General features: G+C 46.7%; 1 protein-coding gene across 7 annotated transcripts in view; it reads left to right on the top strand.

Annotated features, from left to right (window-relative positions):
• RBM44 (RNA binding motif protein 44) overlaps positions 1 to 27431 on the top strand; it is a 2201010-nt gene that overhangs the window by 607865 nt on the left and 1565714 nt on the right. For 5 of the 7 annotated variants that reach the window (XM_085645048.1, XM_085645052.1, XM_085645047.1 and 2 more), the window contains one exon: positions 18112 to 18186. The exons of the other annotated variants lie outside the window; for them this stretch is intronic. In XM_085645048.1, the coding sequence (XP_085501174.1) occupies positions 18112 to 18186 (75 nt within the window). The remainder of the gene's footprint in view (positions 1 to 18111; positions 18187 to 27431) is intronic. 7 annotated transcript variants of the gene reach the window in all.

The raw sequence follows: 27431 nt of genomic DNA, 5'->3' as shown, positions 1-27431 counted from the left end.
TCCCCCCATGCCCTATTATAGCTTGCATCCTCAACCACCGGGATTACAGAGCTATCCTCCAGGAGGCAGCACTCATCAGGATCCAAAATTTCAGAGTGCTAAAATGATGATCTTCTCGCACTATACTCGTGCAGTTAAACAGTGTAGACACTCATTTGAAGAGGTAAAACAGAAACTTCAGGATTTCAATCTCCAATGAATGCTATTCTTTGCGGCATGGCAAAAGATATTTTTCCATTACTCAACTTATTTTTTCGACACTATGAAACAGGCAAGGGGGGGGGGGGGGCTATCCAGTACTCCTGACCTCTTCTCCTGTTGGACTGTGGACCATGAGCCACCTACTTGATGTCTCATTGCTGTGTGATGCGCCAGATCATATTGGAAGGGACGCTTTTTTTAATTTGAGTCATGATTTTTCTGATAAGTATTGTTGGGGCACCACCTGAGATTGGAGGGAGTTACTGTTACTTTGCTTCTCCCAGTGGTCACTGATTGCTGTCTGGCACTAGAATCCTTTGATGGGGTGTCAGGGAGTCAACTGATATTGAGGTTCCGTGAAATCTGAATCTGAACTATAAATATCATGGTTCCGTTACGATTTTGGTAACCGCGAACCGTAACTAGTGAGTTCGGCTAGTACGTGTGTTTTCGTCACATTACACCAATGGATTCACTGCGTATTTAGGGTTTTCGTTCCGAACCCTGGGTTCCATTTTGCGCATGGTAGCCATTTTGGGGTTGCCCTCACATAGGCCGATGACTGTGGTTAAACAAGCTTTTTGGTCAGGCGCACCTTGGCTCGAGTTTGTGCTGACTCCTACATGACTTGAGTGAACTGACCTCGTTGCCTTAGGCCGACCCTGCCAAACCCGTTCCCGCCTGCTAGCTGATCTTGATTAAGGGTCAGAGCATGGGATCTCGTAAAGTTTTATTGCACACAAACATGCCCCATCCTACTTCTATCTGTTTCGGTTTGTTCTTTTATGGTCCATTTACGATATGGGTTGTGGTCTCTTTATTATGGGTCTGTCCGGCTTGTCTAAAGAAGAATGTTGGGATTGTTCGATGATTGATCATGGGCCGGACAACTGAAAAGTGGGTTTTTCCGTCATGCGATACTTTTGGTGTGGTTACATGCTATTGGACAATTTGTAAAACAATGGGTGTTTGTCTGTAATGTGATGTTTCTGACATAAAAAGGGATGACTTGCTTTGTAAATTTGAGCAGTCTCCTGAGAACTCATACCGTGACGACTTCTAGGACTTCTGTTACTGGCTGCAGCCAATAAATTCGATCTCTGAGGCCACCAAGAAGTATCCTGTGTCTCTGTATTCCAAGACAGGTGAACCCGTTGACTTTGGGCATGCCCCTGGCGCCGCTGGGTTTTAAGTACCCGGTTCTTCAATATGCTTCAGCCTTTCAGATTGTTCAATAATTTGGGGAGGGGCAGCAGATACTTCAGGGGTGAAAGTATGGAGGGCTGTTAGGGGTAGGGGTTGTTATGATTTTGTTTGGTTTTATTTTGACCCTTAACACAGTTCCTAACTCATTGGCTTAGACGCACCTGATCATTCATACAATCACAGTCCCAAGCATCAGACGCTGGTCCATTTGTCCCCTCTCCCGAGGGAGAGCCATTCAATAGATCCACACACCCAGCCAAAATTTTCAAGGTCCTCTCATGGAATGTCAACTGCCTTATCAACCGTATCAGATGATCGGCTGTTCTGCACTATGTGAATCGTCTCCGGTCATAGGTGATTCTGGTTTAGAGGACACACCTTATAGGCACAAAGTGCTTTTTTATTGATCGCTTCGGCTACGACTGGGTATTCCATGCTGTTTCACTAGAGGTTCCCGAGGGGTGGGGATTCCACTACACAAGGGATTGCCACAGCTGGTAATGGCCTCACATGCAGACTCCCATGGGTGGTACGTGGGGATCGAGGGGTGCCTCAAGTCTAGGCAATATAACTCTATCTCAACACATGTCTCCCAGCAGTTCCTTCGGTCAACGCTTCAGGCGATATGTGACCTGCTGGCCCTGCCTCAGGGAACCACTCTGATAGGGCGTGACTTCAATGTAATCCCTGACCTGGTGCTTGACACCTCAGAACCCCTGGAGTAGGCTGCTGTAGACGCTCCTCTCACCTTTCCATATGGGCTGACTCCTTGGAAATGTGCAGTGTGTGGCGCACATGGTATGGATATGTATGTATATATATACAAGAACTTCGCCACAGTATTCAAGCTGGTAGAAAAGGACGAAGCGGACCCAGTATTATCGGTGTAAATAATTTATTCCACAGGTATGGCAAGCAGTGTGTGTGTGTGTGTGTGTGTGTGTGTGTGTGTGTGTGTGTGTGTGTGTGTGTGTGTGTGTGTGTGTGTGTGTGTGTGTGTGTGTGTGTGTGTGTGTGTGTGTGTGTGTGTGTGTGTGTGTGTGTGTGTGTGTGTGTGTGTGTGTGTGTGTGTGTGTGTGTGTGTGTGTGTGTCAAAGGTTGCCCTTGCATTGGGAGTCACTCTGACACTGTTCATAGGTACAAGCCCTTTATTGGTACAAAAGGCGCAGAAACATCGAATGCTTTAGCAGTCCAACAACATTCTCGAGCCTGATTCGTTTCGAAGCATTGAAAAGCTTCTTCCTCAGAGGCAAAGACGTGCTGAAATGGTGCGCTTCGTGGACCGGCCTCTTAAAATGCCAAATGGTCCGCCCTGGATGGGCCACTCCTCCCGCTTGGAGCAAGGGTGTTTTTCCTTTCCAGGAGAGCACCGCCCCATAGCAGGGGACCAGGAGGTCTGGTAAATATCGGATCTCTCACTGGGGACACTGTGACGGATTGAGAGAGGAGCACGGACATCGAGGCCCATCTGTGGGCTTAAAGGAATTGGCGGCAGGATAAATTTGCGTGAACTGATCTACATCAGCGTGGACTACATGGCCCAGCATTCCTCGCTCCTATCGCGGGGAGCGGTCTATCCAGGCCGGGTTTTCGGGCATATTTATGACCCAACACCCTTGCTCCAAGCGGGAGGAGTGGCCCATCCAGGGCGGACCATTTGGCATTTTAAGAGGCAGGTCCACGAAGCGCACCATTTCAGCACGTCTTTGCCTCTGAGGAAGAAGCTTTTCAATGCTTCGAAACGAGTCAGGCTCGAGAATGTTGTTGGACTGCTAAAGCATTCGATGTTTCTGCGCCTTTTGTACCAATAAAGGGCTTGTACCTATGAACAGTGTCAGAGTGACTCCCAATGCAAGGGCAACCTTTGGAGCGACATATATATATATCTATATATATATATCAGATTTGACTTCCAGCCGCAGTCGCTCTCCTCCTGTGGCTTATGTGGACTCCTCCCAGTGCCATATCCAGTCATTCATCCCTACTTTGGGATCTGGAACCCTCAAGGGGATCTCTGCGTCCCATGTAGCGCTTTAATGGCTGATACTTAGTGGGCAAGGACTGCGCTGATTTTGTGGAGTAGGAGGAAGTTGAAACCTTTTTCGAGTTGAACTGTAACAGTCGGCAGGGACCCTGCGGGCAGTTGGAAAGCCCGCCCTTGGGGCCGGATTAAAGGATACATACAAGGTTGTGAGTCTAAACTACTGACGCAGGTGAAGTATGTAGAAGCGCAGATCATTTTCTTAGAATGGCAGGTACACCGCGTGCCCTCGACTGCTGAGTTGTCCCGTAGGCTCACTTTGGTGAGGTCTCAGCTAAATCAAATATCATTGGAGGAGGCCAGACAGTGTTGGAGGGCATCAACCCAGTGGGTATACAAAAACAGACCAGTCCGCCTAACTTATTTACTGGTTGGCCACCATAGACTCGAAGTTCATAATTATACCTGCCATGCGCTTTGCTGAGGGTGACCTTCATGAATGCATGGGGGAGGTGGCTCATTCTTCACAGATTACTATCACACATTGTATGCAGATGTCCCAGTGCCCCACAAGAGCTTACCTCTCCATTGTTGGAGAAGATCCCGCTGCCTTTGATTCCTCACCCACAAGCTGGACCAGCCCCTCGCATCTGAGGAACTCAGTGAGGCTATGTCTGACCTGGCTCTGGGTAAAACACGAGGGACGGATGTCTACCCAATTGAATTTCTTAAGCTGTATCGCCCCCCTCATACTTCCACACCTCCTGGCGCTCAACAAAGAGACTGCAAACCATGGTTCATTCCCTCCTCCAAAGTTTGATGCAGCAACAATTGTAGTGCTACCCAAGGCTTGCCATCCTGCAGACCAGTGTGAGTCTTGTAGGCCTATTTCGGTGATAAATGCTGACATGAAGGTTTTTGCAAAGTCCCTGGTGCTTTGCTTACTCCGACTCTTCCCAATTTGATCCACCCAGATCATTGTGGCTTTGTGCCGAACCAGAGCACCTGTCACTGCATCTCTAGAGTGCAGCTAGCGCTATCTCTGGCTCATCGCATAACTGGCCCCCAGGGCACAAGTCCTAAAAAAAAAAAAAGTGGGGGGACGCTGACGTCACGACAGGAAGTGACGTCACGAAGGGTGGCTTGCACCATTAAACTCTTTGCCTCCCCTCGCTCACCCCTTAGATGCGATTGCATCAGAGAAGCCAGCGCGAGAGCAGCGTTCAGTATGCGCTCTGATCTCACCCCAGAGAGGCCAAAGATTGAACGTATGGCTCCATTTGCTCCAGTTATCGAGCTCCCGGTAAAATAAGTGGGGGGGACGCCGTCCACCTGCGTGGTACCCCGACTCGAGCCCTGCTGGCCCCACAGCCTTACTCTTGATTGACTTTGAAAAGGCATTTGACATGGTTGTATGGCCTTTTCTGGCACCAGTTTTGCAGAGGGTGGGCTTTGAAACCTATTTCTGTAAACTAGCGGGCCTTCTCTATGCTGCTCCCAGTGCCCAGGTGCAAGTAAAGTGAGTCCTGTCTCTGCCCTTTCCCGCTCATAGAGGCATCCGGCAGGGATGCTCATTCTCTCCGTTCCTATTTGTGCTGCCGATTGAGCTCTTGGCACGCCTCATTTGAAGCGATGCCCGGGTGAGGGGTAGTCCAGAGGAACTCATTGCTCCTTAAGCAGATGGTCTGCTCTTGTTCCTTGAAGACTGGCAGTCTTCGGGCCCTAGGTGCCTGGAGATTCTCTGATTGTTTGGGGAGGGGTCTGGGTTGAGAGTAAACGAAAGATAAGTCTGTGCTGGTGCAGGTTGGGGGATGCTGCTGAGCGCTATTGGTGCCCTGAGATTCCAGCGCAATGTCTTTCCTCTAAGTACCTGGGAATATATCTCTAGCCTTCTGGAGTTGATGTGGAGCCTACACATCAGACCTCGTGTCGCAGGGCTGATTGGGGACCTACAGCGCTGGGGCTCTTACTCCTAAATCCTCTGGCGCAGGCTGCGTTGTTCAAAATGATGAGTTTTCCACGCTTTCTTTGTCCTTGCTAATTTTTCTTTTCCCCATCTATGAAATGATTCCAGACACTAATATCGAAAATTGCAGCCTTTACATGGGCGGGCGGTGGCCACCGGGTGCCCTTTGTCAATGGTAGGTACTCACGCACGATGGGGTGTTGAGAATGACAGACCTTTGCGACTACTATCTGGCTGCTCAGACTGCGACCGTAAGCGAGTGGCTAAATTGAGGCTGGTATGACCCCGCCTATCAACTTAAGCTAGATCTACTGGGCTTGAATGTCCTGTTGGGCTTTTATATGGGTCACCAGTCCCCCTCTCCCCCAATCATTGCACCCGGGTGACCCTGCTCTGTTGAAGGGCGGTTATTCACCTCATTAAATGGGATTGTAAACTTACTGGGATGACCCAGCTGTGTCAGGGCACCTGGCTGAGTCGCGTAGCTGGTTTGCGAGGTTGTGTCATTGTGACAGAATAGGGATCACACATGTACAGGACGTATGGTGAGGTAGTACCCTGATGTCATTTGAGGAGCTGCAAGAGCAATATCAGCTCTCTTCTACACTATTTTACTGGTACCTTCAACTGCGGCACGCGATATCGGAACATATCACTGTGGGCACATAGGTTCCTGACAAACCTCTCGAGGCCAGGATTCTACTTGGGCGACTGGCCATTGGTGCCATTTATCACTCTTTAATCACTAGTGGCCCTGACCGTTTTTCAGTGTTCCGCCAATGGTGGGAGGCTTGGGAGTGTGACCTGAACGATGACTATTGGTGTGAAGCTTGGATGGCACGCAAAGAGCTGACTTTTTTTCTGCCCTCCTATGTATGATTCAACTTAACTACTTACATAGTGCCTATTTAACACCCCAGCACTTGCGTTACATCGACAGGGCACCCCAAGCTCAATGCACTAGATGTTCACTTGGTGAGGTGGGTGTTTTCCACATGGTCTGGTATTGCCCTACATTGACCCCCTTCTGGGAGGGAGTGGGAAGGGAACTATCTGTGTTCCTGGGGTGCTTGTTGTAACTCACTCCTAGAGTGGTGGTGCTGGGCTTGTTGGGAAGACATTGGGGACAGATGCTTAAAAGAGCATTCATGGGGATAGCCACGTTGGTGGTCAAATGGAACATTGCCCATAACTGGAAATTGCAGGATTCTCCCTTGCGTGGCGGAATGGAGGAGAGGGGTGTTCTAAGTGCTCGCCTGGAGTGGCAAATCTGAGGCCAAGAGGATGTGTCCGGAAACAAGACAAGATCTGGGGCAAGTTCTGGAAATACCATGGATTTGGTGAGGGATTGCAGCATTGAGCGAACATTGATTAACTGCCTCTTGTATTTTGGTGTGACGTATCAATTGTGTACCATTGCCTTTGAAAATCAATAGAATTTGGTTATAAAAATAAATCTCCATGAGGAAAACGCAATTTCTCCCAACCCCTTCCTATGTTCCCCTAACCTTTGCCTCATTTTTTGAAATATTGTGTATTTTTAACATTTTTTGTATGCTTTTGTTATTGCCTTCTTAAGTCTGTAATATACACGTGGCATAGACTTAGTCCTGTGGAAAAAGCTCTCATCTTTCGTTGCGTTGTCTATGCTAAACAAATTTCTCCAAAGAAGTGCCACTCGCGCCAGCCAGCGTTACACTTAGTTTCGTACTCCTGGAGTCCTTGCTCCTTTTTAGGTCTCGCTGAGACAGCGCGCATGCGCTGGTCGGAGAGACTTGTCAGCGTGCATGCGCTGCTCGGAGAGACTTTAGTAAGAGAGGGCTTCGAAAAATGCTACCGCCTGCTACAGCTTGCAGTGCATGTGCACGGGCGCGCGTAAGCTGTGGCCGGCGGTAGCATTTACCCCAGTATTGGAACTTTCATAGATTCTCATGCTTTGTATCATTCCCCGTCGTCGGAATGGGAGCCTCGGTAACAAAAATATATATATATATATATACACATATGTGTAACCATAGAAACAAAAGAGAAAAATAGGCCTAGGCCTCATCTCATTTTGTAGTATATCACCCTCTTTGTGTAAAAGAGCCCAAACTTTTGCCAGGGCCAATCAGCACAGCCTCACCCTCTGGAACCTTCCTGAGAGAGCTCAGAGCCTCAGATTTTTTCTACCGCACGTTGTGCTAGGGAGTCTCCACTGAGCTCTGCTCAGTTTTTTTCACAGAGTTACTTTTGGATATCGTTATTGCCATCTTTTGAGACAGAATGTCAGAAAAGGAGAAGAAAGCTTTATTTAGAGCTTGTGCCTCTTGTGGGAAGAAGAGACTGTTTGTGGAAGACAGGCATGAGAACTGCATATACTGCCTGTACCCGGAACACAAGGCCACAGACTGTAAAATCTGTCGGACCTTCTCGACCAAGACCTTGAGAGACAGAGAGGGGCGCTTGCTGACGTGGCTGCAGAAGATAAAGACCAGGGAGGTCATTTCTTCGGATGAGGAAGAATCTATCTCTGGCACCTCCTCCAGAAGATCGAAGAAGAGGGGTAGGTCATCTCCCTCCACTTCTGCGGAACCCCCTCTCAAGGTTCCTCTTAAAGCCCCTCACGGGATCTCTGACAGGTCTGAGGAGGCTGGTCCCAAAAAATCTCCTCACGACAGTGTAAAGGAGAGGCAGGGACGGGCTACTGTGGACATAGCCCCTAAGGACAATAAGGGGGTTGCTACATCTACCCCTCCGTCCCAGAAGGAGAAACCTGCAAAGAAACAGGCAGCAGAAACTCCTCAGTCAGTGCCACTGAAGAAACCGCGTCCGTCGACGCAGGCGGCAGCAGGTACGTCGACGACGATCTCCTCCGTTAAGCCTATTTCCACGGGATCGTCCACGAGACCGTCGACAATATCTACTTCGTCGTCCTCGACGGCGGTGTCGACGACGAAGACCACGTCGACGATGATGACGACGACGACGACGACGAGTTCGTCGATGTTGATGACTACAAGTTCGTCGACGAGACTGTCGACGGGTGCTCCGCCGACGATGAAACATACTCCGTCGACGAAGAAGAAAGCTCCGTCGACGATTGTTCCGTCGACGACTGCTCCGACGACGACTGCTCCGACGACGACTGCTCCGACGACGACTGCTCCGACGACGACTGCCATGTCGACGTCTGCTCCGTCGACGAGGATTACAGGACTGTCGACTGCCTCATCGTCGACGACGATTTCAGCTCCGTCGACGACAGTTGCCCTTCAGTCGACGATGTCGTCGTCGAGTTCGTCGACATTGGTAATCCCGTTGCCACCGACTCCGTCGACGAGACCGCCGACGGGACCGTCGACGACGACAAAATTTGGAATTTTCAACCCAAAGATTAGTGATTACACCGGACATGACTTCCCCTAGGCGGGTCACGCCTTTGCCACCATCCATGCTTCTCGAGGACTCGGAAGAGGATGAGGAGGATGGGCAGTTTGGGGACGCATACAGCCCTTCAGACCTGAATGTCAAACAGCAGGACACAGATACGGAGGAGTTTTATGATCAAGAGGGGCAGGAGGGACACCAACAGGGATTACGCCCCCGCTCTCTAAGGCAGGACCTAATTGCCTTGCCAGTGGCTTTAGGGTCGGATTTGCAACAGATGCTGCAAGACTATAGATCTCGTTTTCCGACGTTGCCGGATCGCACTCCAGTGCGTCCTTCTCCATTGGAAGTGCCACGTGACATGCCAATGGACTTGCCACCTCTACCAAGAGAGGTACCTCGGTCCATTTCACCAGTGCTGCCTTTAGTGGTTCCCCAACCTTCAGGTACGGAACCTGCTGATGATGACGCAGATGATGGAGATACGGACGAAGACGACGAGGGACAGGTGATCCCTCTTACAGATCCAGGGGATCCAGATGGGGACCCTGATGATACACAGCATCCAGATGCTGTAGGCCGAGAGACAAATATATCGCCTCCGGTGGACATTGGTGGTTTCCATAATTTGATGGAACGGGCATCCAAGAGGTTTGGTTTGCCCTTTACGGTGGAGCAGTCCGACTGCTTCCTATATGACTTTAAAGCCCAATATAAGAAGTCTGTAAGATCAATTCCCATTATAGAACATGTCTGGGATGAGGGACTGAAGACAATGCAGAATCCAGCAACCGTCATTCCGGTTCTTCCCCGGCTGGAGAAGAAATACAAGGCACCAGAGGGCAGTCCTGCGTGTCTTCTAGGACAACCTAAGCCGGATTCCGTTATTTCGCAGGCTGCTCAAAGTAAGTCAAAGAATCCGTCCACTCCATTAACCACGCCTCCAGATAAAGAAGGCAGAAGACTGGACAATGTGGGTAAAAGATTCTCCACCATGGCCAGCTTGTTGGTGCGTGCAGCTAATTCTCTGGCTATTCTGGGTAGATACGACCGCCAGATGTGGTGTGATATGGAACCATTCCTGGACCAGCTACCAGAAACTAGTCAAGACGAAGCCAGACAGGTGCTGATGGAGGGAGAACGATGCTCTTCGGAAGTCATTGACTGTGCGATGGCCATTGCCTCAACTGCTTTCAGGGCTTTGGCAGGGTCCGCCGTCTTGCGCCGTCAAGGCTGGTTGAAAGCGACCTGGTTTCGCCAGGAGGTCCAGAATAAGATCTTGGACCTCCCCTTTGATGGAGAGATGCTTTTTGGAAAGCATGTGGATGACGCCCTCCAAAGCATTAAAAAGGACACCGATACAGCTAAGTCCTTAGGCTCTTTGACCTACCGCAAAGTGCCATTTAAAGGGGCACGTGGTCGGTGGTTTTCTAACTACAGAGGGAACCAACGACAGTATTCCACTCAATCTGGACAGTCCTATAAAGGTCAATATTCCAGCCAGCGCCAAGGACAGTCGGCGTCTTTCTCTCGGCAGGCCCAGAGAGGACGTCAGAATCGTCAGGGACGAGACAACGCCAAGAGGCAATAGCGGCCTCCTGGCTCTGGCTACTGTTCCTCCCCTGCCACAAACACCGGTCGGGGGCAGGATATCTTTTTGTCTGGACAGCTGGGTGCGTTTAACATCAGACCGGTGGGTCTTGAATATAGTTCAGAGTGGCCATACGTTGGAGTTCCAAGATCTTCCTCCAACAAGAGCTCCAGACGCCCGTGCAGCGAAACATCTCCGACTATTACATCTCGAAGCCCACCAGCTTTTCATCAAGGGGGCGATAGAGCCCGTGCCACTTTCACAAAGGGGCAAGGGGTTTTATTCCAGGTTCTTCCTGGTTCGGAAGACGGAGGATACATGGCGTCCTATACTAGACCTCAGGGAGCTCAACACCTATCTCATCAAGCTCTCTTTCAGGATGGTCACTCTCCAGGATATTCTACGACTACTCAATCCGGGAGATTTTTTGGCGTCCCTGGATTTAGAGGATGCTTACTTTCATGTTCCAATCCACCCAGCTCACAGACAATATCTACGCTTCACAGTAGGCAAGAGCCATTTCCAGTTCAAGGTGCTCCCGTTTGGCCTTCGGTCAGCACCCCGCATTTTCACGAAGATGCTGGCACCAGTCGCTGCTTTTCTGAGGAAGCAGTCCTTGGAAGTGTTCCCGTACTTGGACGACTGGCTCATCAAGGCTCCGTCGTTCAGGGCAACGTCTCAGGCTGTGTCAACTTGCATAAGATTGTTCGCCCATTTGGGTCTTCAGCTCAATGTGTCCAAGTCGGAACTGATACCCTCCAGGTCAAGGAAGTTCCTTGGGGCAATTCTGGACACGAGACGATGCACGGCTCGTCCGTCAGAGGAGCGTCAGGGCAAACTGGCCACTTCCGCTCGTCTAATACTGCACAAGAGACAGGTATCGGTTCGACAGTACAAGTCCTTGCTCGGATCAATCTCATCCTGCATACCTTTGATACCGCATTGCAGGCTACATATGCGCCCTCTACAGGAGGAGCTGGACAAACAGTGGCGTCAGACAGAAGGATCGTTCAACGACAAAGTATGGATAACACCTGCCATGCGCACGGCCTGCGAATGGTGGCTGGTGAAGGAAAACATCGCAGGAGGATTAACGTTCCGAATCCCTCCTTCTCCTATGGTGGTGACCACGGATGCTTCCCTAGAAGGGTGGGGAGCTGTCCTCCAGGAGCTTCAGGTCAGCGGTCACTGGAGTCCAGCAGACAGACTGCGCCACATCAATCTTTTGGAGCTGAGGGCCATTCACTTAGCCTTGCTGGCGTTCCTTCCCAGACTTCAGAACCGTGCAGTGCTGGTCCGGACAGACAACACTACGGCCATGCACTATATAAACAAGCAAGGGGGAACGAGATCACGGACGCTGTCCAAAGAAGCTCAGGTGATCTGGGAATTTGCCATCTCTCACGGGATCACTCTGCGAGCCGAGCACCTGGCGGGGTGTCTCAACATCACAGCGGATGCTCCAAGTCGGCAGACGAAGGGGACACACGAGTGGGAGCTGGATCAGGCCACACTGGAGGCAGTGTTCAAGAAATGGGGTACTCCGACCATAGACCTCTTTGCGACCCTTAGAACGCCAAGTGCCGGTTTTACGCAAGCAAGGTTCCCCAGCGAGGGTCTCTGGGGAATGCCCTTTCGATTGCTTGGTTCGGCGCATTTTGCTACGCCTTTCCTCCGATTCCCCTCATTCCTCGAGTTCTCAGGAAGGTCAGGGCAGAACCATGCAAAATGATCCTCATTGCTCCAGCATGGGCGCGGCAGTTCTGGTACTCGGAACTCCTACTTCTCTCCCAAGATCGCCCAATTCGCTTGCCACTGATTCCATCTCTGTTATCGAGAAATCAGGGGCAAGTCCTCCATCCGGATCCGGAGTCACTTCACTTGTCAGCGTGGCTCCTGAACACAGAGAATTCCGCCATCTGAATCTGTCTAAGGAATGCAGGGATGTTCTATCTCAGGCACGGGCACCAAGCACTAATAAGACCTACAGGGCAAAGTGGAAGAGATTTTGCCTTTGGTGCCAGAGTAATAAACTCCATCCTTACAAATCCCTGCCACATCAGATTCTGCCCTACATCCTGTCTCTGGCTAAATCAGGTCTGGCGCACTCTTCGATCAAGGTGCATTTGGCTGCCTTATCCCGCTTTCGACGGAAGACATCGGGGCCATCTCTATGGTCTGCAAGAATTGTTAAGCAGTTCCTTAAGGGGTTATTTCGGATGTATCCTCCGGTCCGGCCACCTCCGCCTATCTGGCAGCTTAACCTGGTACTGGCTCAACTGATGAAAGCGCCCTTTGAGCCGATTCACAAAGCGGACTTGAAGTTCCTATCTTGGAAACTAGCCCTTCTCCTAGCATTGACTTCGGCTAGGAGAGTTAGTGAACTTCAGGCTCTCTCTATAGTGGAGCCTTTTCTACAGTTCAAGAGGGATGTCATGATTTTGAGAACCAACCCAAAATTCATCCCGAAGGTGCCTTCGGAGTTTCATTTGAATGAACCCTTAATTTTGAACTCCTTTTTTCCGCGTCCTTCCACTCAAGCGGAACGATCATTACATTCTTTGGATGTCCAAAGATGCCTGAAATTCTATCTGGAGCGCACACGCTCTTTCAGAAAGTCTACTCAACTATTTATCGCCTACAGTGCACCACGGAAGGGGTTACCGCTCGCCAAGAGTGGCATTTCCCGCTGGATCTCCAGTGCAATTCAGTACTGTCATCAGGCTGCGGGCAAACCTTTAGATAAAAGGGCCCGGGCGCATTCTACGAGAGCGATGGCGTCTTCAGTGGCTCTCTTTGCTGGAGTGGCGATTAAGGACATCTGCAGGGCAGCAACGTGGAGCAGTGTACACACCTTCACGAAGCACTACTGCCTGGAATCGGTGGGACGAGCTGACGCTGCTGTTGGTCAAGCAGTCCTCCGGAATCTTTTTCAATGAGAGGTGAGCTTTCCCTACAATCCCTCCATCCTGGTAAGCACATTTGGTTTCAGTAATGGTTGTTTTATCATGTACACTGAGATGATTTTGTAAAGCCATGTAATTACCGAAATGTGCTTGTAGTGATCTACTGCTTGCTATTCTGATACAAAGCATGAGAATCTATGAAAGTTCCAATACTGGGGTAAGAAAACAAGTTACTTACCTGTAACTTTGGTTCCCCAGTATTGGTAACTTTCATAGATTCTCATGCGCCCACCCACCTCCCCTGGGAAAGCTCTGCAGGTTTACTAAGGTAGTGGCTGTTGGCACAACGGCTACGAAAATCTGAGGCTCCGAGCTCTCTCAGGAAGGTTCCAGAGGGTGAGGCTGTGCTGATTGGCCCTGGCAAAAGTTTGGGCTCTTTTACACAAAGAGGGTGATATACTACAAAATGAGATGAGGCCTAGGCCTATTTTTCTCTTTTGTTTCTATGGTTACACATATGTGTATATATATATATATTTTTGTTACCAAGGCTCCCATTCTGACGACGGGGAATGATACAAAGCATGAGAATCTATGAAAGTTACCAATACTGGGGAACCAAAGTTACAGGTAAGTAACTTGTTTTCTTCCCCCCCCAGCTTTTTAGCCAGCTTGCTAGAACGTGCAACAAGCACGGGTGCTTGCGCTCGCATCCCTTGCTTGTTTTAGCACGTCATCGCGACCACTTTCGCTTTCACAGCGATCGTGATCGCGATGACTTTCGTGGCCAATGCTGGTTCATACAAGCAAACGTTAGGCATAAAGACTACGTGCTACTCTGAGTGATTAAATATGTTTAGACCTCTGTGATGACCGTAGATCTGCGGCAATCCTTCAGCATGCTTCTTACTGTAGTGGCTTTAACCCTTTGTAAACTGCCTCAATTCAACGCTCCGTTCTTTGACGCCCTATCTAGAGAGATTTCCTGCTAGACCCAGACGCGACAGTAATTGCAGTCACGTTGAAGGCACCCACTCTTAGTAAAATTAAAGCGCATATATTTCCATCCTAACACTGAAATGATTGAGATAATATTTACTTAGGGAAGTCTTTTGCGGACACTGCCAGGCTTATTTTAAAGTGCGTAAAAAAATATATTTCTTGCAGTATTAGTTCATAGTGTTTTATAAATACTGGCCACGTTTGCAAACACCCCCGTCACTGGCTCCTGCAACATAGGACTACTCCTATTAAAGAAAACATGAAAACGGAGAGACGAAATGTCATCTGTCTCTGTACCCCTGACTCAAACCACTCATAGATTTGGGGGTGTATTCGACCCCACTAACTGACCTTGCTTTGTTCCGGCCTGTGTTTACACCCCCAAGGCAGATGTATTGCCCGGGCTCCTTTTAACTCATTTATTGTGGCAAATGAGTTTGTTTCAACAGACTCGTCTTCTCCTAATTCGACGTAATCTAAACACACTCCCAAAACCATCACTGGAGCGCTTTAAAGGGACAATGGGGCCGGCCATGCGTGGGGCAATAAAACCCCCTTCTCTGGCAGTCGCCCTTTCAAACAGACCTTAGAATGTACTTTAAATCGTGCCTCGGAAAACCATCCACCCTCACTCATTTTAAAGACCATTTTAAATTTTCTTTCATGCCAGAATGCTCCACCTGTCATCCGTTCCACACAGATGTCTTCATTCATCTTTTTATTGTTTTTAACGCAGGAATAATTTTTTTCTATCTGTAATAGGGCGTCGTTAGTAAACCTGTTAACCGAGATGTCCATAAAACTGTTTTATTTTACAGAAAAACCCTCTCATTAACCCCTTGTCCTACTGGCAAAGCGCACCAAAGCTGAAAGATACGCAATTTCTTAACCATCTGTACTTCGTCCCTGAAGTTTTTGATTAAACACATTTGCATATGCTGTTTATTGCACTCTTTTTAAAGAAACCCCTAACACTACTATGTAAAAGAGTCTCTAATGAGTAATGCCCATTTTAAAACTTGTAAATACTTTACAAATAACCACTTATAGTTACTTTGGTATGGACACGCCTTGAAAAACACATTCTCTCTTTTCTCTATTTGGGCGCTTTATAGAGCCTACCAGTCAAAGGTGAATCGCCTCTGTACGTTTCTTGGTATATATCGATCTACAGGTAAAGCCATGTGCCTAAAGGAAGCTGCACGTATGCCTTTCTTTTGTTCCCCATTAGCAGCTACAAACGATGACATCACATTGGTTTGTGTTGCTCGGGACCATGAAAGTCTTTCTTGGCGCTCAGGAGGCGGAGTCAGACCAGGAGTCGGGCACCGAAAGGCGTGCTATTAACAAACACCACAGTGAAGTAACCCTCAGTGGATCTCAGGATAGGCCATTATGTAATTTTATACCACTCCCTTTTATTTATTAGGGGCTTTGTATAGAGCTATACGTCTACTTTGCGTTATCGATGCTCTGTTTTGCACTATACTGAAGTGCATGAACAAAATGCGTGCACAGAGGTGCCAATGCACACGCCCTCTTTCTCCTATGGCCCAGAATGCCCCCTTCACCCAACAATGGCCACATATTTTAAAATCAAAGTTTTTATTTTTTACATATTTCTTTCAACTCATTGACTTCGAATCATTCCTCAATTTACAACTTCTAGTTTATTTCATGTGCAGTTAAATATACTACTGACTCTCATAGCTTTATAAGTGAGTGTGTATATATGTGATTGCATACATGTTGTGCATATGCAATGCCAGTTAAAAACAAGCATTGTCATAGCCAATAGGTCTCGCCTTTGGGACCTTATAAGTGTTTAGCCGTGCAACAGTTGCATAACTAAATACTTATAAGGTCCCAAAAGCGAGACCTATTGGCTATGCCAAGCGGCCGCGAAAGTGATCGCGATCAAACATCAAAGCGGCCGCGAAAGTGTAAGTAATCGCGGTAAAAGCGGCGCGCACATGCACTGTAGCTCTAGGCTGGCAGCACTTTTTAGGTCTCGCCTGACCCAGCGCATGCGCTGGTCTGGCGAGACTTTTTGAGAGGGCTCCAAAAAGTGCTACCAGGCCAGCCTAGACCTACAGTGCATGTGCGCGGCAGCGCTTGACGCAAGTACTTTCTCTTTCGCGGCCGCTTTGATGTTTGATCGCGATCGCTTTCGCGGCCACTTGGCATAGCCAATAGGTCTCGCTTTTGGGACCTTATAAGTAGTTAGTAGTTATGCAACTGTTGCATGGCCAAACACGTATAAGGTCCCAAAGGCGAGACCTATTGGCTATGCCAATGCTTGTTGGAGCCCTCTCAATAAGTCTCACCAGACCAGCGCATGCGCTCGGTCAGGCGAGACCTAAACATGCAACTTAGAGCATGTATACCCATAAACGTACATTTTTTACTAAAGTGCCAAGTTGACATTCCATGTTATTACTACAGTGCTGTGGCACCAACTTGAGAAAACAGGGTTTATTGATACCATGACACAGATGACATGTTACAATGACATCTCACAGAACAAGCATTGGCATAGCCAATAGGTCTCGCCTTTGGGACCTTGTAAGTGTTTAGCCATGCTACAGTTGGTGGTGTTGCACCAAGAATCTGCATAACTAAATACTTATAAGGCCCCAAAGGCGAGACCTATTAGCTATGCCAATGCTTGTTTTTGGTTGAGTTCTCATTTATTGTATTTATCTGTGCAAACCTTTTTTTTTCATTTCAGCAAAGGTTTCATGGTACCACGTTAATTACTGAGCGATATCCGCTTTAGCATTGTCTGTTTTAGGTGCCGACGTTTAGACAAATGATCTTTCAAGCTCTATTTCCTTACATTGTGTGACTACTGGAGAACCCTTTGGTGGCAATATTTGCCTAACAGATCAGTGCCCATCAGGCGGTAACATAAACCATTCCGTTTTAGTTAAGTTGTGTACAAATGCAGAGCACTTTTTTACGAGGAACATCTATCTATGTGTATCAAAAGGATGGGGAATGCATTGTTACAGGCAAGCAACTTGTTTGCATATGTCTGTCTTTTTACGTCTGCCTGCAGCCTGCTTTAGCTGGTTAGAATACTTCACGGCACCACGTATACAAAAACGTACAAGAAGTATGAAGAGAGTTGAGTTGTAGTCCAGCCAACTAAAGCCATTGGCTTTCATGTGTTTTTCCTTGGTTGCCATTTCTAGAATGAGCTGTCCATTATGGATTGTTAGTTTGTCCCCATTATGTTCCGAAAAGGTTTTGGTGGTGAGGATGTGTTGTGGGTTCTTTTGATAGACTGCAGATGAAACAGAACACGTAGCTTTAAACTGAGACTCCGTGTGTATTCTTGGCAGTATAAACGTTGCTGCCAGAACAACATTCTAATTGCAGATTTATTGTTTTCTTTGATGTAGGAAGAGCAATCTGTTTGAGTGCCGTGCTATGAAGAAAACTTTTTATTTTCTATGCACCGACACCAATGCACGTTCAGTTGGTTTAATTGAATATTAGGACAACATGCAAGAATTACAACTTTTTTTGTTAACAAAGTGAAGACTTATGTGCGCTTAAACCTTCTCACAGATGCACTCTAATTACTCGCCCTTTGCCAAAAGTATCGATCATGCCTTTTGAGGTCACCACGTATACTGCGGTCTTCATCTACTAACTCCGTTACATAAAGCTCTTCCTTGATGGTACAGCTTAATTAACTGTTAATTCTCCATATATAGCCAAGGATGATGTTTCATCGTGGAGTTTTCTTTCTAGGTCCACTGGTGTAACCCACACAAAGTCGTACAGATATCACCAAATACTTCCGCCAACAAAAAGCCAGACCTGTTGTCTTGTTGTTCACTCTTTCCATTACTTACCCCACTTTTCATTTATATTACAGAATCTGGAAACTTAGTTGATTACCTGAAGGAACATCCGGCTTTACAAATAATCAATAATTTTGTCTACCTGAAAGGTAAAAAACAAACAAAAAAACTTCGAACAAAATTAAAGTCTTTATAGTATAAATAAAAATTTGAGCTGCACTGAAAATTTACTCATGAGATCCATATGTAAAAAGGCTTTCTGTTCTCTTAACACCTAATCTACACCCGTGCCAGTTGCTACTTTTCAACTTTCTTTCTGATGCGAAATGGATATCTTATATTATGATTCTGCACTTTGATCTTTCACAAGTTTACTATATGTGCACCTTGCATGCAGTTTTTAAAATACCCGTATGTTGATTTTTAAAATGCTGTCATTTCTTTAATCTAGAATGTATGTACAGTCGATTTCCATGGCCACTAAACACAAATCCCTTATTCCTCCAGACAACACAAGAACCCTCCAGGACAATTTTCTCCCCACACAGGACCCAAATCCGACTCGCCACACTTCAATACCCAAATCCCCCTAACACATAACCCCCAAAACATACAGCACAGTCACTCTCTAACAACCCATCCCCACATCCCAGGGCCACCCCATACGGCTAAATTCCTTAATATAGAACAAAACCCTTCACACATCTCCTACAACTCAGTTCCTCAGCACTTCCACTATCCAGTCAACGCTCCCCAAGCTAACAAACAAATTACATCTGATAAGAGCAGACATCCAGAACCTTATACATATTACCTTCAATCTGGATCACACTTTTTTTTAAATGCCGTTTGATTTTCATAAGGTTGAACATTTAATCCTTGACCGTATAAAGTGTGCATATTTTCATACATTGTTACAAATAGATCATAGATGAGAGGAAAAAATAATTTCAGGCTACATTATGCATAAAAATATCCCAGTATTAGTGTTGGTGTCGCTTCAGGATCTAGCGGTTGCATAAACTATACAACTACATTTCAATAAACTTGGTAAGCAACTGTCCCATAATATATCATATGTTTGTTGCCTGCTAACTTTAGGCGCATTTCTATTTGCACCCTGAGGTGTATTCTTATCTTGTGTCATGGATTTTGGGGCAGATATGTTGTTAGTATAGTGTGGTGTATGCCAGTGCAGGTTGTGCCTGGTGTGTCTGGGACCAGAGGCCTATTGTTGGTTACTAACATCACTGGGTCCGATGCTGAGGTACGGTGGCGGGAAGAGGTGGGGGGGGTGAGTAGAAGAGAGAAGGGATGGGTCAGTTTCCCCTTGCATTATGATGTATCTGATAGACATCTAGCCGCAGATTCCTTTACTTAGAATATCTCCCCAGGCGTCGGACTGGGTCCGGAAAATCCTTTTTACTCCAGTATTGGAGCCTTTCATAGATTCACATGCCTGAATCATTCCCCGTCGTCGAGACGGGAGTCTCCGGTACATAAAAAGCATTGCTTAGTATCATAGCAAACTGAAAAAAGGCCTAGGCCCATTTTCCTTTGCAACCCATATGTAACAAAGGACTAAACTTGTCCCTGAGCCAATCAGAGCCTCTCACCCTCTAGATCACTCCTGAGAGAACCTTCTGCCCTCAGATTTTCTACCGCACGTTGTGCTAGGGAGTCTCCTTTGAGCTCTGCTCAAATTCTACAAATTTATCTAGTTTGAGGAGTTTATTCAACTGAATTTTCTACATCATCTTTTGCATAATGGCTGACAAGGAGAAGAAGGGCTTGTTTAGGGCCTGTGCCACCTGTTCAAAGAAGAGATTATATACTGACGACCCTCATAAAGACTGTATATACTGCCTTTACCCACACCACCAGGCGAAGGAGTGCAAGGTATGTCGTACCTTTATAAATAAGACTTTGAGGGATCGTGAAGGCAGACTGTTAATTTGGCTTCAAAAGCTTAAAACTAGGAAGGACGTCGTGTCTAGTGACAGTGATGACGCGTCAAATGTTTCAAGGAGATCTCAGAAGAGAGGTAGATCTCCTCAGGCTCATTCCTCAGGGGACAAACCTGAGAAGGCTCTTAAAAAGACCACGTCTGGGGCTTCAGAGCGCAGTCCCTCAAAATCTCCTCACATTAAGGAAACGGAGAGCAAGAGTCATGCTTCAGGGGTACAGCACTCAAAGAGAACAACTTCTGAGCCTTCAAAATCACCCCTTAAAATCAAACATACGCTTAAAAAACCAGTGTCTACGTCGCCTGAGGAGAAATTGCAAGAATTTACATCGTCGACGGGATCGTCGACTAAGAAAGTACCGTCGTCGACGAAGAAAAATGAGTTAAGGGTCATTATTAAACCTGTGGCAGCGTCGACGGCAGCGTCGACGGCAGTATCAACGACGAGCGTCGACGGCAGTATCAACGACGAAAGCGTCGACAGTGACTACGACAACTACGTCGTCGACGACACCGTCGACGACGGTGATAACTTCGCTGTCGACGGCGACTATGTCTACAGCGTCGACGACGACATCGGCGATGACTGTGTCGTCGGCGGTTACTATGGCAATCTCGTCGACGGGCTCGTCGACGAGGGAAGAAACACCAGAAAAGATGGCTTTTGCCAGGAAAAGGAGAATTACTCCGGACATTACATCTCCTAGTAAAGTAACGCCCCTGGTTCCATCCCATCTATTGGAAGAGGAAGATTCGCAGGACGATGACAACGAGGGCCCGTTTGGTTATGCAAGTAGCCCCTCTCAGTTGCATGTCAAATGTCAGGAAGATGACTGGGAGGAGGAGTATGGGGGTTATCACGAACGCCCTTGAGAACATGATCAGGAAGAGATGGTGAGTGTTCCAGCTTCTCTTCTGACGGATTTGCAGTTCGTTGAATGATTACAAGAGGAAGCATCCTTTGCCTCAGTCTACACAAAGGATTCCAGTGGCACCATCGCACTCGGTCCCGTGTACACCCGTGCGAAGACAGGAGGTTCCGATTCCTGGCCCAACACCACCTTTGCCAGGACTGGTCCTAGACACATCGGACGATGAAGAGCAGGAGGAAGGGGAGATAACAGATCCTAGTAAGGAGTGGGATGATTATCTCATTCCGTCTCCTTCATCTCCTTCACCGAGGCCTGTGGATTCCCCTCCAGAGGACATCGGAGGATTCCATAATCTGATGGAGAGAGCTGCGCAGAGATTTGCACTCAATATGTCATCTGATAAAGCAGAATGCTTTTTATATGATTTTAATGAACCGTTTCGCAAGACGGTTAGATCTCTTCCAATTGTGAGTCATCTCTGGGAGGAAGGTCTCAAAGTTATGGAAACACCGGCAACGGTTACTCCAGTGCTGGCTAGATTGGACAAAAAATACAAAGCTCCGGCTTGTTTATTAGGTCATCCCAAACCGGACTCTGTTATAACGCAAGCGGCGCAGCAGAAATCAAGAAATCCGTCTGCTCCAATTTCAACGCCACCGGACAGAGAGGGAAGACGCTTGGATAATGCAGGGAAGAGGTTTTCGTCCATGTCTGCGCTTCTAGTCAAGGCGGCAAATGCCCTAGCCATACTGGGCAGGTATGATAGGCAAATGTGGTGCGACCTATCACCATACATAGACAGCATACCTGAGGTGGACAGACAAGAGGCCAGGAAGATACACCTGGAAGGTGAAAGGACTTCGGCGGAAGTCATGGATTGCGCAATGGACATTGCGACCACGGCCTTCAGATCTCTGGGAGGAGCGGCTGTTTTACGCAGACCAGGATGATTGAGAGCAACATCCTTTAGGCCTGAAGTCCAAAATAAGATTTTGGATCTTCGGTTCAATGGAGAAGATCTGTTTGGAAAACACGTTGATGAGGCCTTACAGAGTATCAAGAAAGATACAGAAACAGCGACATCTCTGGGAACATTACAGTATAGAAAAGTTCCTTTTCTTTTTTTTTTTTTTTTGTCTCCTCATATGCCTTAAGAAAAGATAACCAGATTCCATTTGCACACCTAACTGGACATAGCCGTGGCCCTCTGTGCTTGCGTGCTGGAAAAACCGGAAACGGGAAGGGGAGGAGAGGATGCTCAGCTCTATCGCTTTATGGCCCGGGTTTTTGAGAGCATCGCAATCCACCTCGCCTTCCCGCTTTTCTCTCCACCGCGTTCCCCCAAGCGTCTGAGCACTGAATGGGAAGCATCAAATGGAGAAATGCCAAGGTAGCCGGACGGGGCTTAGCAGGCGTAATCATCGGATATTAGAAAGTGTTTGCTGCTCACACCACTCCAAAGCGGGAGACCAGAAATGGTGATTCTTTAAAGCTCTCGTAACCAGCCCAGCCACATATTTGATGGAAAGCACCCAATCTGAGAATTTAGGAGGGAATGCAGCTAGCCATTGCTTACAGATCTCTCTGCGTGCCAGTAACATGGCATAAAAGAGCAACTTAGAATTATTAACTGTGACCTTTTCCAAGGAATCCACACATCCGAAGATGACCATCAAGATGCTTACCTTAATGTTGATGTCTAGCATCTTGGACAGAGCACTACTCACGTCTTTCCAAAATACCTGGATCTCGGGGCATTCTAGGAACATGTGAACATCGTCCTCTTTCAGGCTCCCACACTTAGGGCATGCCACATCACCTCCTCTTCCAAACTTAGACAGCCTCTGTGGTGTCAAATAGGCTCTATGGATGGAGAAAAGGTGATTTCTTCTTAGATGCGCAGATTTAACAGTTTTAAAAAGCATAGACATTGATACTTGCCACATTTTCCAGCGACTGCCCCGGCAAGCATCTTCCCCATAGTTCTGTTGGGAGAGTGAAAGCTCCATCTTCCAATTCAACCATCAGCCAATCAATCAAAGCCAGCTCCTTTTTAATAGTTACTTCTTTCATAAATGCATCTTCCAGATCGTTCTGTTTTCCTATCACAGTGATAGGATCTTGACACCAGCTTTGTATTTGGATATACTTGAATCTAGATATCAGTTGGTTCGTTAGCTGATTACAAGTATCCCAGCTTATTAATTGTGCTTCAGGCAAAATGTGATTCCATCTGGTTAGGCCTGCCTCTTTCAGTGGTCTGGCTAGAATATCTTTAGCCCAACCCGGTGAACCTGGTGAGTCCCAGATGGGAGCCATGGAGCTATAATAAGGTATCTTCAGAGCCTTTCTGACCCTGTACCAAGTCTCTGCCAGGCCTTTCAGGATCTTCAGCCTGACTTTTTTAAAGTATTTGGGGTCAGAGTACTTGAACAAAAAGCCCTGGCTGGTTCCAGATTCCTGACTTGCCATAACATCAAACATCCTTCCAAGTTCCGATATTATGGGAGTATTAAAAAGCATCTTTCCATTTTTTACTAGAAATGCCCATGAATAAAATTGCAAATCTGGCAAAGCTAAGCCACCTTTATCCACCCTCCGTCTCAGCTTCTTCCAGGCTATTCTTGGGCCTTTACTTGCCCAAATAAAAGAATTTATTTGACCCTGCAGTTTTTTAAGTGCTTCTTTATCAAATGGTAGGGGGACGGCATCAAACAAAAAAGATAGTTTTGGGAGCACCATCATTTTTATTAAATTGACACGGCCAAGCAAAGTGAGTTGAAGGTGCGCCCAGATTTTTAAAAGCCCATTGATCTCTTTCCTTGCCTTCTCGAAATTCATTTTTGTTAGTTTGGAAAGATCTTGCGGGATCAGAACACCCAAGTATCTCATTACCACCTTTTGACCTCCTTCTCCCCCTTCTAAGTTCCAAGACATAATTTCCGTCTTACTTCGATTTACATTGTAGCCCGATGCCTTCCCAAAACCCCTTGTTAGTGCGTTAATATTACCCATAGTTTTATGCAAGTTGGTGGTGTAAATGAGAATGTCATCCGCGTAGAGGCCCAGTTTCTTGTTCCAACCTTGGAAATGGAAAGGTATGATCTCAGGATCTTCCCTGATTCTTCTGGCCAGAGGCTCTATATACAGATTAAACAAAAGCGGTGATAGAGGACACCCCTGTCGCGTACCTCTACTGATAAAAATTGGGTCTGTTAAAGAATCGTTAACCAACAATCTGGCTTTTGGATGGCTATATATAGCTCCCAATATTCTGCAGAAGTTTGAACCCAGGTTTGCTGACCTTGCTGCTGCTTGTAGGAAGGGCCAATTAACTCGATCGAAAGCCTTAGTGGCATCCAAAGCAGTTACCGCCAATGGGAGCTCATAGGCGGTTGCAAGGTCTATTGAACCTATTGGTGAGTGAGTTAGTTCCTTTAGGAACCTTCCACGAATAAATCCTTTCTGGTCCGTGTGGATCAGCTCTACCATAGGACCGTTCAATCTGTCAGCCAATATTTTTGTGAAGATCTTGTAGTCACAATTCAATAAAGAATTTGGCCGATATGAGTCACAATTTATTGGGTTTTTTCCAGGCTTTAGAATCAAGGAGATATTAGCCTCGTTCCATGAGGCTGGCATTTCAGCGCCCTTAATAAAAAGATCATTGAAAATCTCCAAGAGTAAGGGTATTAGTGTGTTCGCCAAAGCTTTATAAACCTCAGAAGGTAACCCGTCCGGGCCCGGGGCTTTGGCCTTCTTCCCTTGTCGTAATGCAAGCTCCACTTCCCCTTCCTTTATCTCCTGATTCAAACACCTTGATTTATCGGCTGAAATGATTAAACCTTGGGATAGCCATGCTTGGACCTCTTCCTGAGTAGGTTTTAAATCTTCATTGTACACCTTACTATATTGATTATGAAAGGCTTGTTGGATCTCCTCATTATTAGTGGTAAGGGCGCCTGTGCAGTCACTTCGGATCTGGTCAATCCTGTTTCTCACCTGTTCTTTTTTTGCTTTTCAGGCCAACAGCTTACTGCAACCTTCACTGTATTCAAAGTGAGCTAACTTGCTGGCTTCCCATTTTTTTCTAACTCTATCCTGTAGAACTGTTGACAATTTAGATTTTTCTCTCAGTATCTCTTGGAGAAAAATTCCCCGGGCTTCCTCCTGTAACTTGGGGTCAGAGAGATCTTTCTCTAGGGACTGGATCTTTTCCTCCACTACTGATAGGTCTTTACGATAATCACGCCTCTTCTCAGCCGCTAGTGTACCTAACCTGCCTCTCAAGAAGGCCTTATAGGCATCCCAGATTACACCAGATGTGGCTGAACCCTTATTAAACAGGAAGAAATCCTCAGTTTCTCTAGCGAGTGTGGCCACTATATCCTCATCCTGTAAAATTGTGCGATCTAGCATCCATCTTGATTGGGAGACTTTCTCATATAAATCTAGATATAGAAGTACTGCCGAATGATCTGACACACATGCTCGACCTTTTGAATCCACTTAGTCAAGCTGCTATCGGTGAGGAAATAGTCTATCCTGGACTGATGTCTATATTTATGGTTGTGAAATGTGAAACCTTTTTTTTTTTTAGTCCTTCAACCGCCAGATATCTTGAAGTCCCAACTGTGTTATGACTTGTTTAATGAGCATTGACATTTTTGGATTAACGCATGCCCTTCTGCCAGATGACCTATCTAGAATATGGTCCAGAACAGCATTGAAGTCGCCGGCCAGAATGATTGGATCAGAAGAGTCCACCAATTCAGCTACTAATTCTCCCAGAGGAAGGACATCATCCCTATTGGGGCCATAATATCCCGCTAACATGAAGGGGTAACCTGAGATCTTTGCCTTCACCACTAGCCATCTGCCTGCTTTATCTGAAGTATGTGTTCCGAACACGACTTGCGGCCCTTTTTTGACAAGAATCGCCACTCCCTTAGTGACTCCCGACTGAGATGAACAGACTACTTGGGAGATCCAATTTTGGGTTCTAAAGAGGTCTAATCCCTCTTTCTCTGATAGGTGGGTCTCTTGTAATATAATGATCTCGGCTGGGCAGTCTCTTAAATATTGTAGGATTTTATACCTCCTCCCTCGTACCCTAAGACCGTTAACATTCCATGATAGTACTCTTATTACAGCCTTGCTTCTTTCAGTCCTTCATAAAAAAGAAAAAACAATAATACAAAATAAAATAACACATAGGTGTTAGGAATATTTTCAGAGGCTCTAGAGGATCTATTTTTTTTCCCATTGCTCCCCACCCTGTCCCCCCCCCACCCTCCCACTCCATAGAAAAAACCCTTCTATAACTACATGGCTCAAAGCCATATGAGTGCCCCCTGCCTTCAAACGCCCCCAGGCAAAAAAAATCTTTTTTTTTTTCTTTTTTTAGTTGATTAGATTATATTCGTGGCTTTTTATTTTTTGTTTTTTTCCTTCTCCCTTCTTTCCCCCTAACTGCCTGATTGGAAACTTTTGATGAAGTCGTCTAGCTTATCCACAGAATAGAAAATATGCATCTTATTATTCAGCATGACTTTCAAGTAGGCTGGAAATCTTAACTGGACTGAAGCGCCCAAGCGTTTTAAGCTCTCGATCCTTTGCCCCATCTCCCATTGCTTGTTGGAGGTGGTAACAGAGACGTCCGATCTTATCTCGTATCTGGACCCATCCTCCTCGATTGATTTCAACCCCAGAGCCTTGGAGAGGATTTTCTCTTTTAACGAGTAAGTTAGGAAATTTAATAGAATTCTCCTGGGCTTAGACCTGTTTGCATTGAGTCTAAAGGGGTCTCTATGGACATGTTGTATGTCCTTAGCTAGGTCTTCTTCCGACTCCTCTAGTTGGAGCTTATTCTTGATAAGTTTAACTACGTAGGATTTGATATCATCACCTTCTCTGCCTTCAGGCACCTTCAAAATTTTTAAATTGTTTCGTCTCTGGAAATTTTCTAGCCTCGACTCTATCCATATTCTCTTTTTCCACAGTGTTCAGTTTCTCAATCTCTGCGCAGTTAGCCTGCACCGTCTCTCTAAGGTCCTTGACCTCTTCCTCCAGTGAGGTTGTTCTACTGCTCAGATCATCTATCTTCCTCTCCATGACCTCACAGGCCTTTTTTATTTCAGACTGGTTAAATTCTGATATTTCGAATCTGTTCTTAATTTCAGCCGTCAAACCTGCTAGAAGTGCCCCCACTGATTTATCTTCTTTATCCAGCAGTATAGGAGTTTCGTCGAGTTTTGTTCCAAATTTCCCTGGAGTATTACTAGTGTCAGTTACTGAGATGCATGCTTCGTCATCCCTTCGGACTGAAAGATCTGGGAAGCCTTCTGGAGATGTAACCTTCTTCCCAGTGACTAAAGAATCATTTAAACCTGCCATAGTACTTTCCCCTAGGATTAATACCTTAGGCAGAACCCTAAAAAAAGTTTTAAGAGGGGGTGATTTTAATTTTAGGATCTATGCGGTTATTTTTTGAGGATCTTGGGGCGGACCTTTTGTGTCAAGTTTATATCAGAAGGTGGTATATTTTTGACTACCG

Source organism: Triturus cristatus, chromosome 3_1 (genome assembly GCF_964204655.1).
Source record: "Triturus cristatus chromosome 3_1, aTriCri1.1, whole genome shotgun sequence".
NCBI classification, from domain to species: Eukaryota; Metazoa; Chordata; class Amphibia; order Caudata; family Salamandridae; genus Triturus; species Triturus cristatus.
The sequence above is the reverse complement of the archived record's forward strand: the minus strand, read 5'-3'. Positions and strand labels throughout refer to the sequence as shown.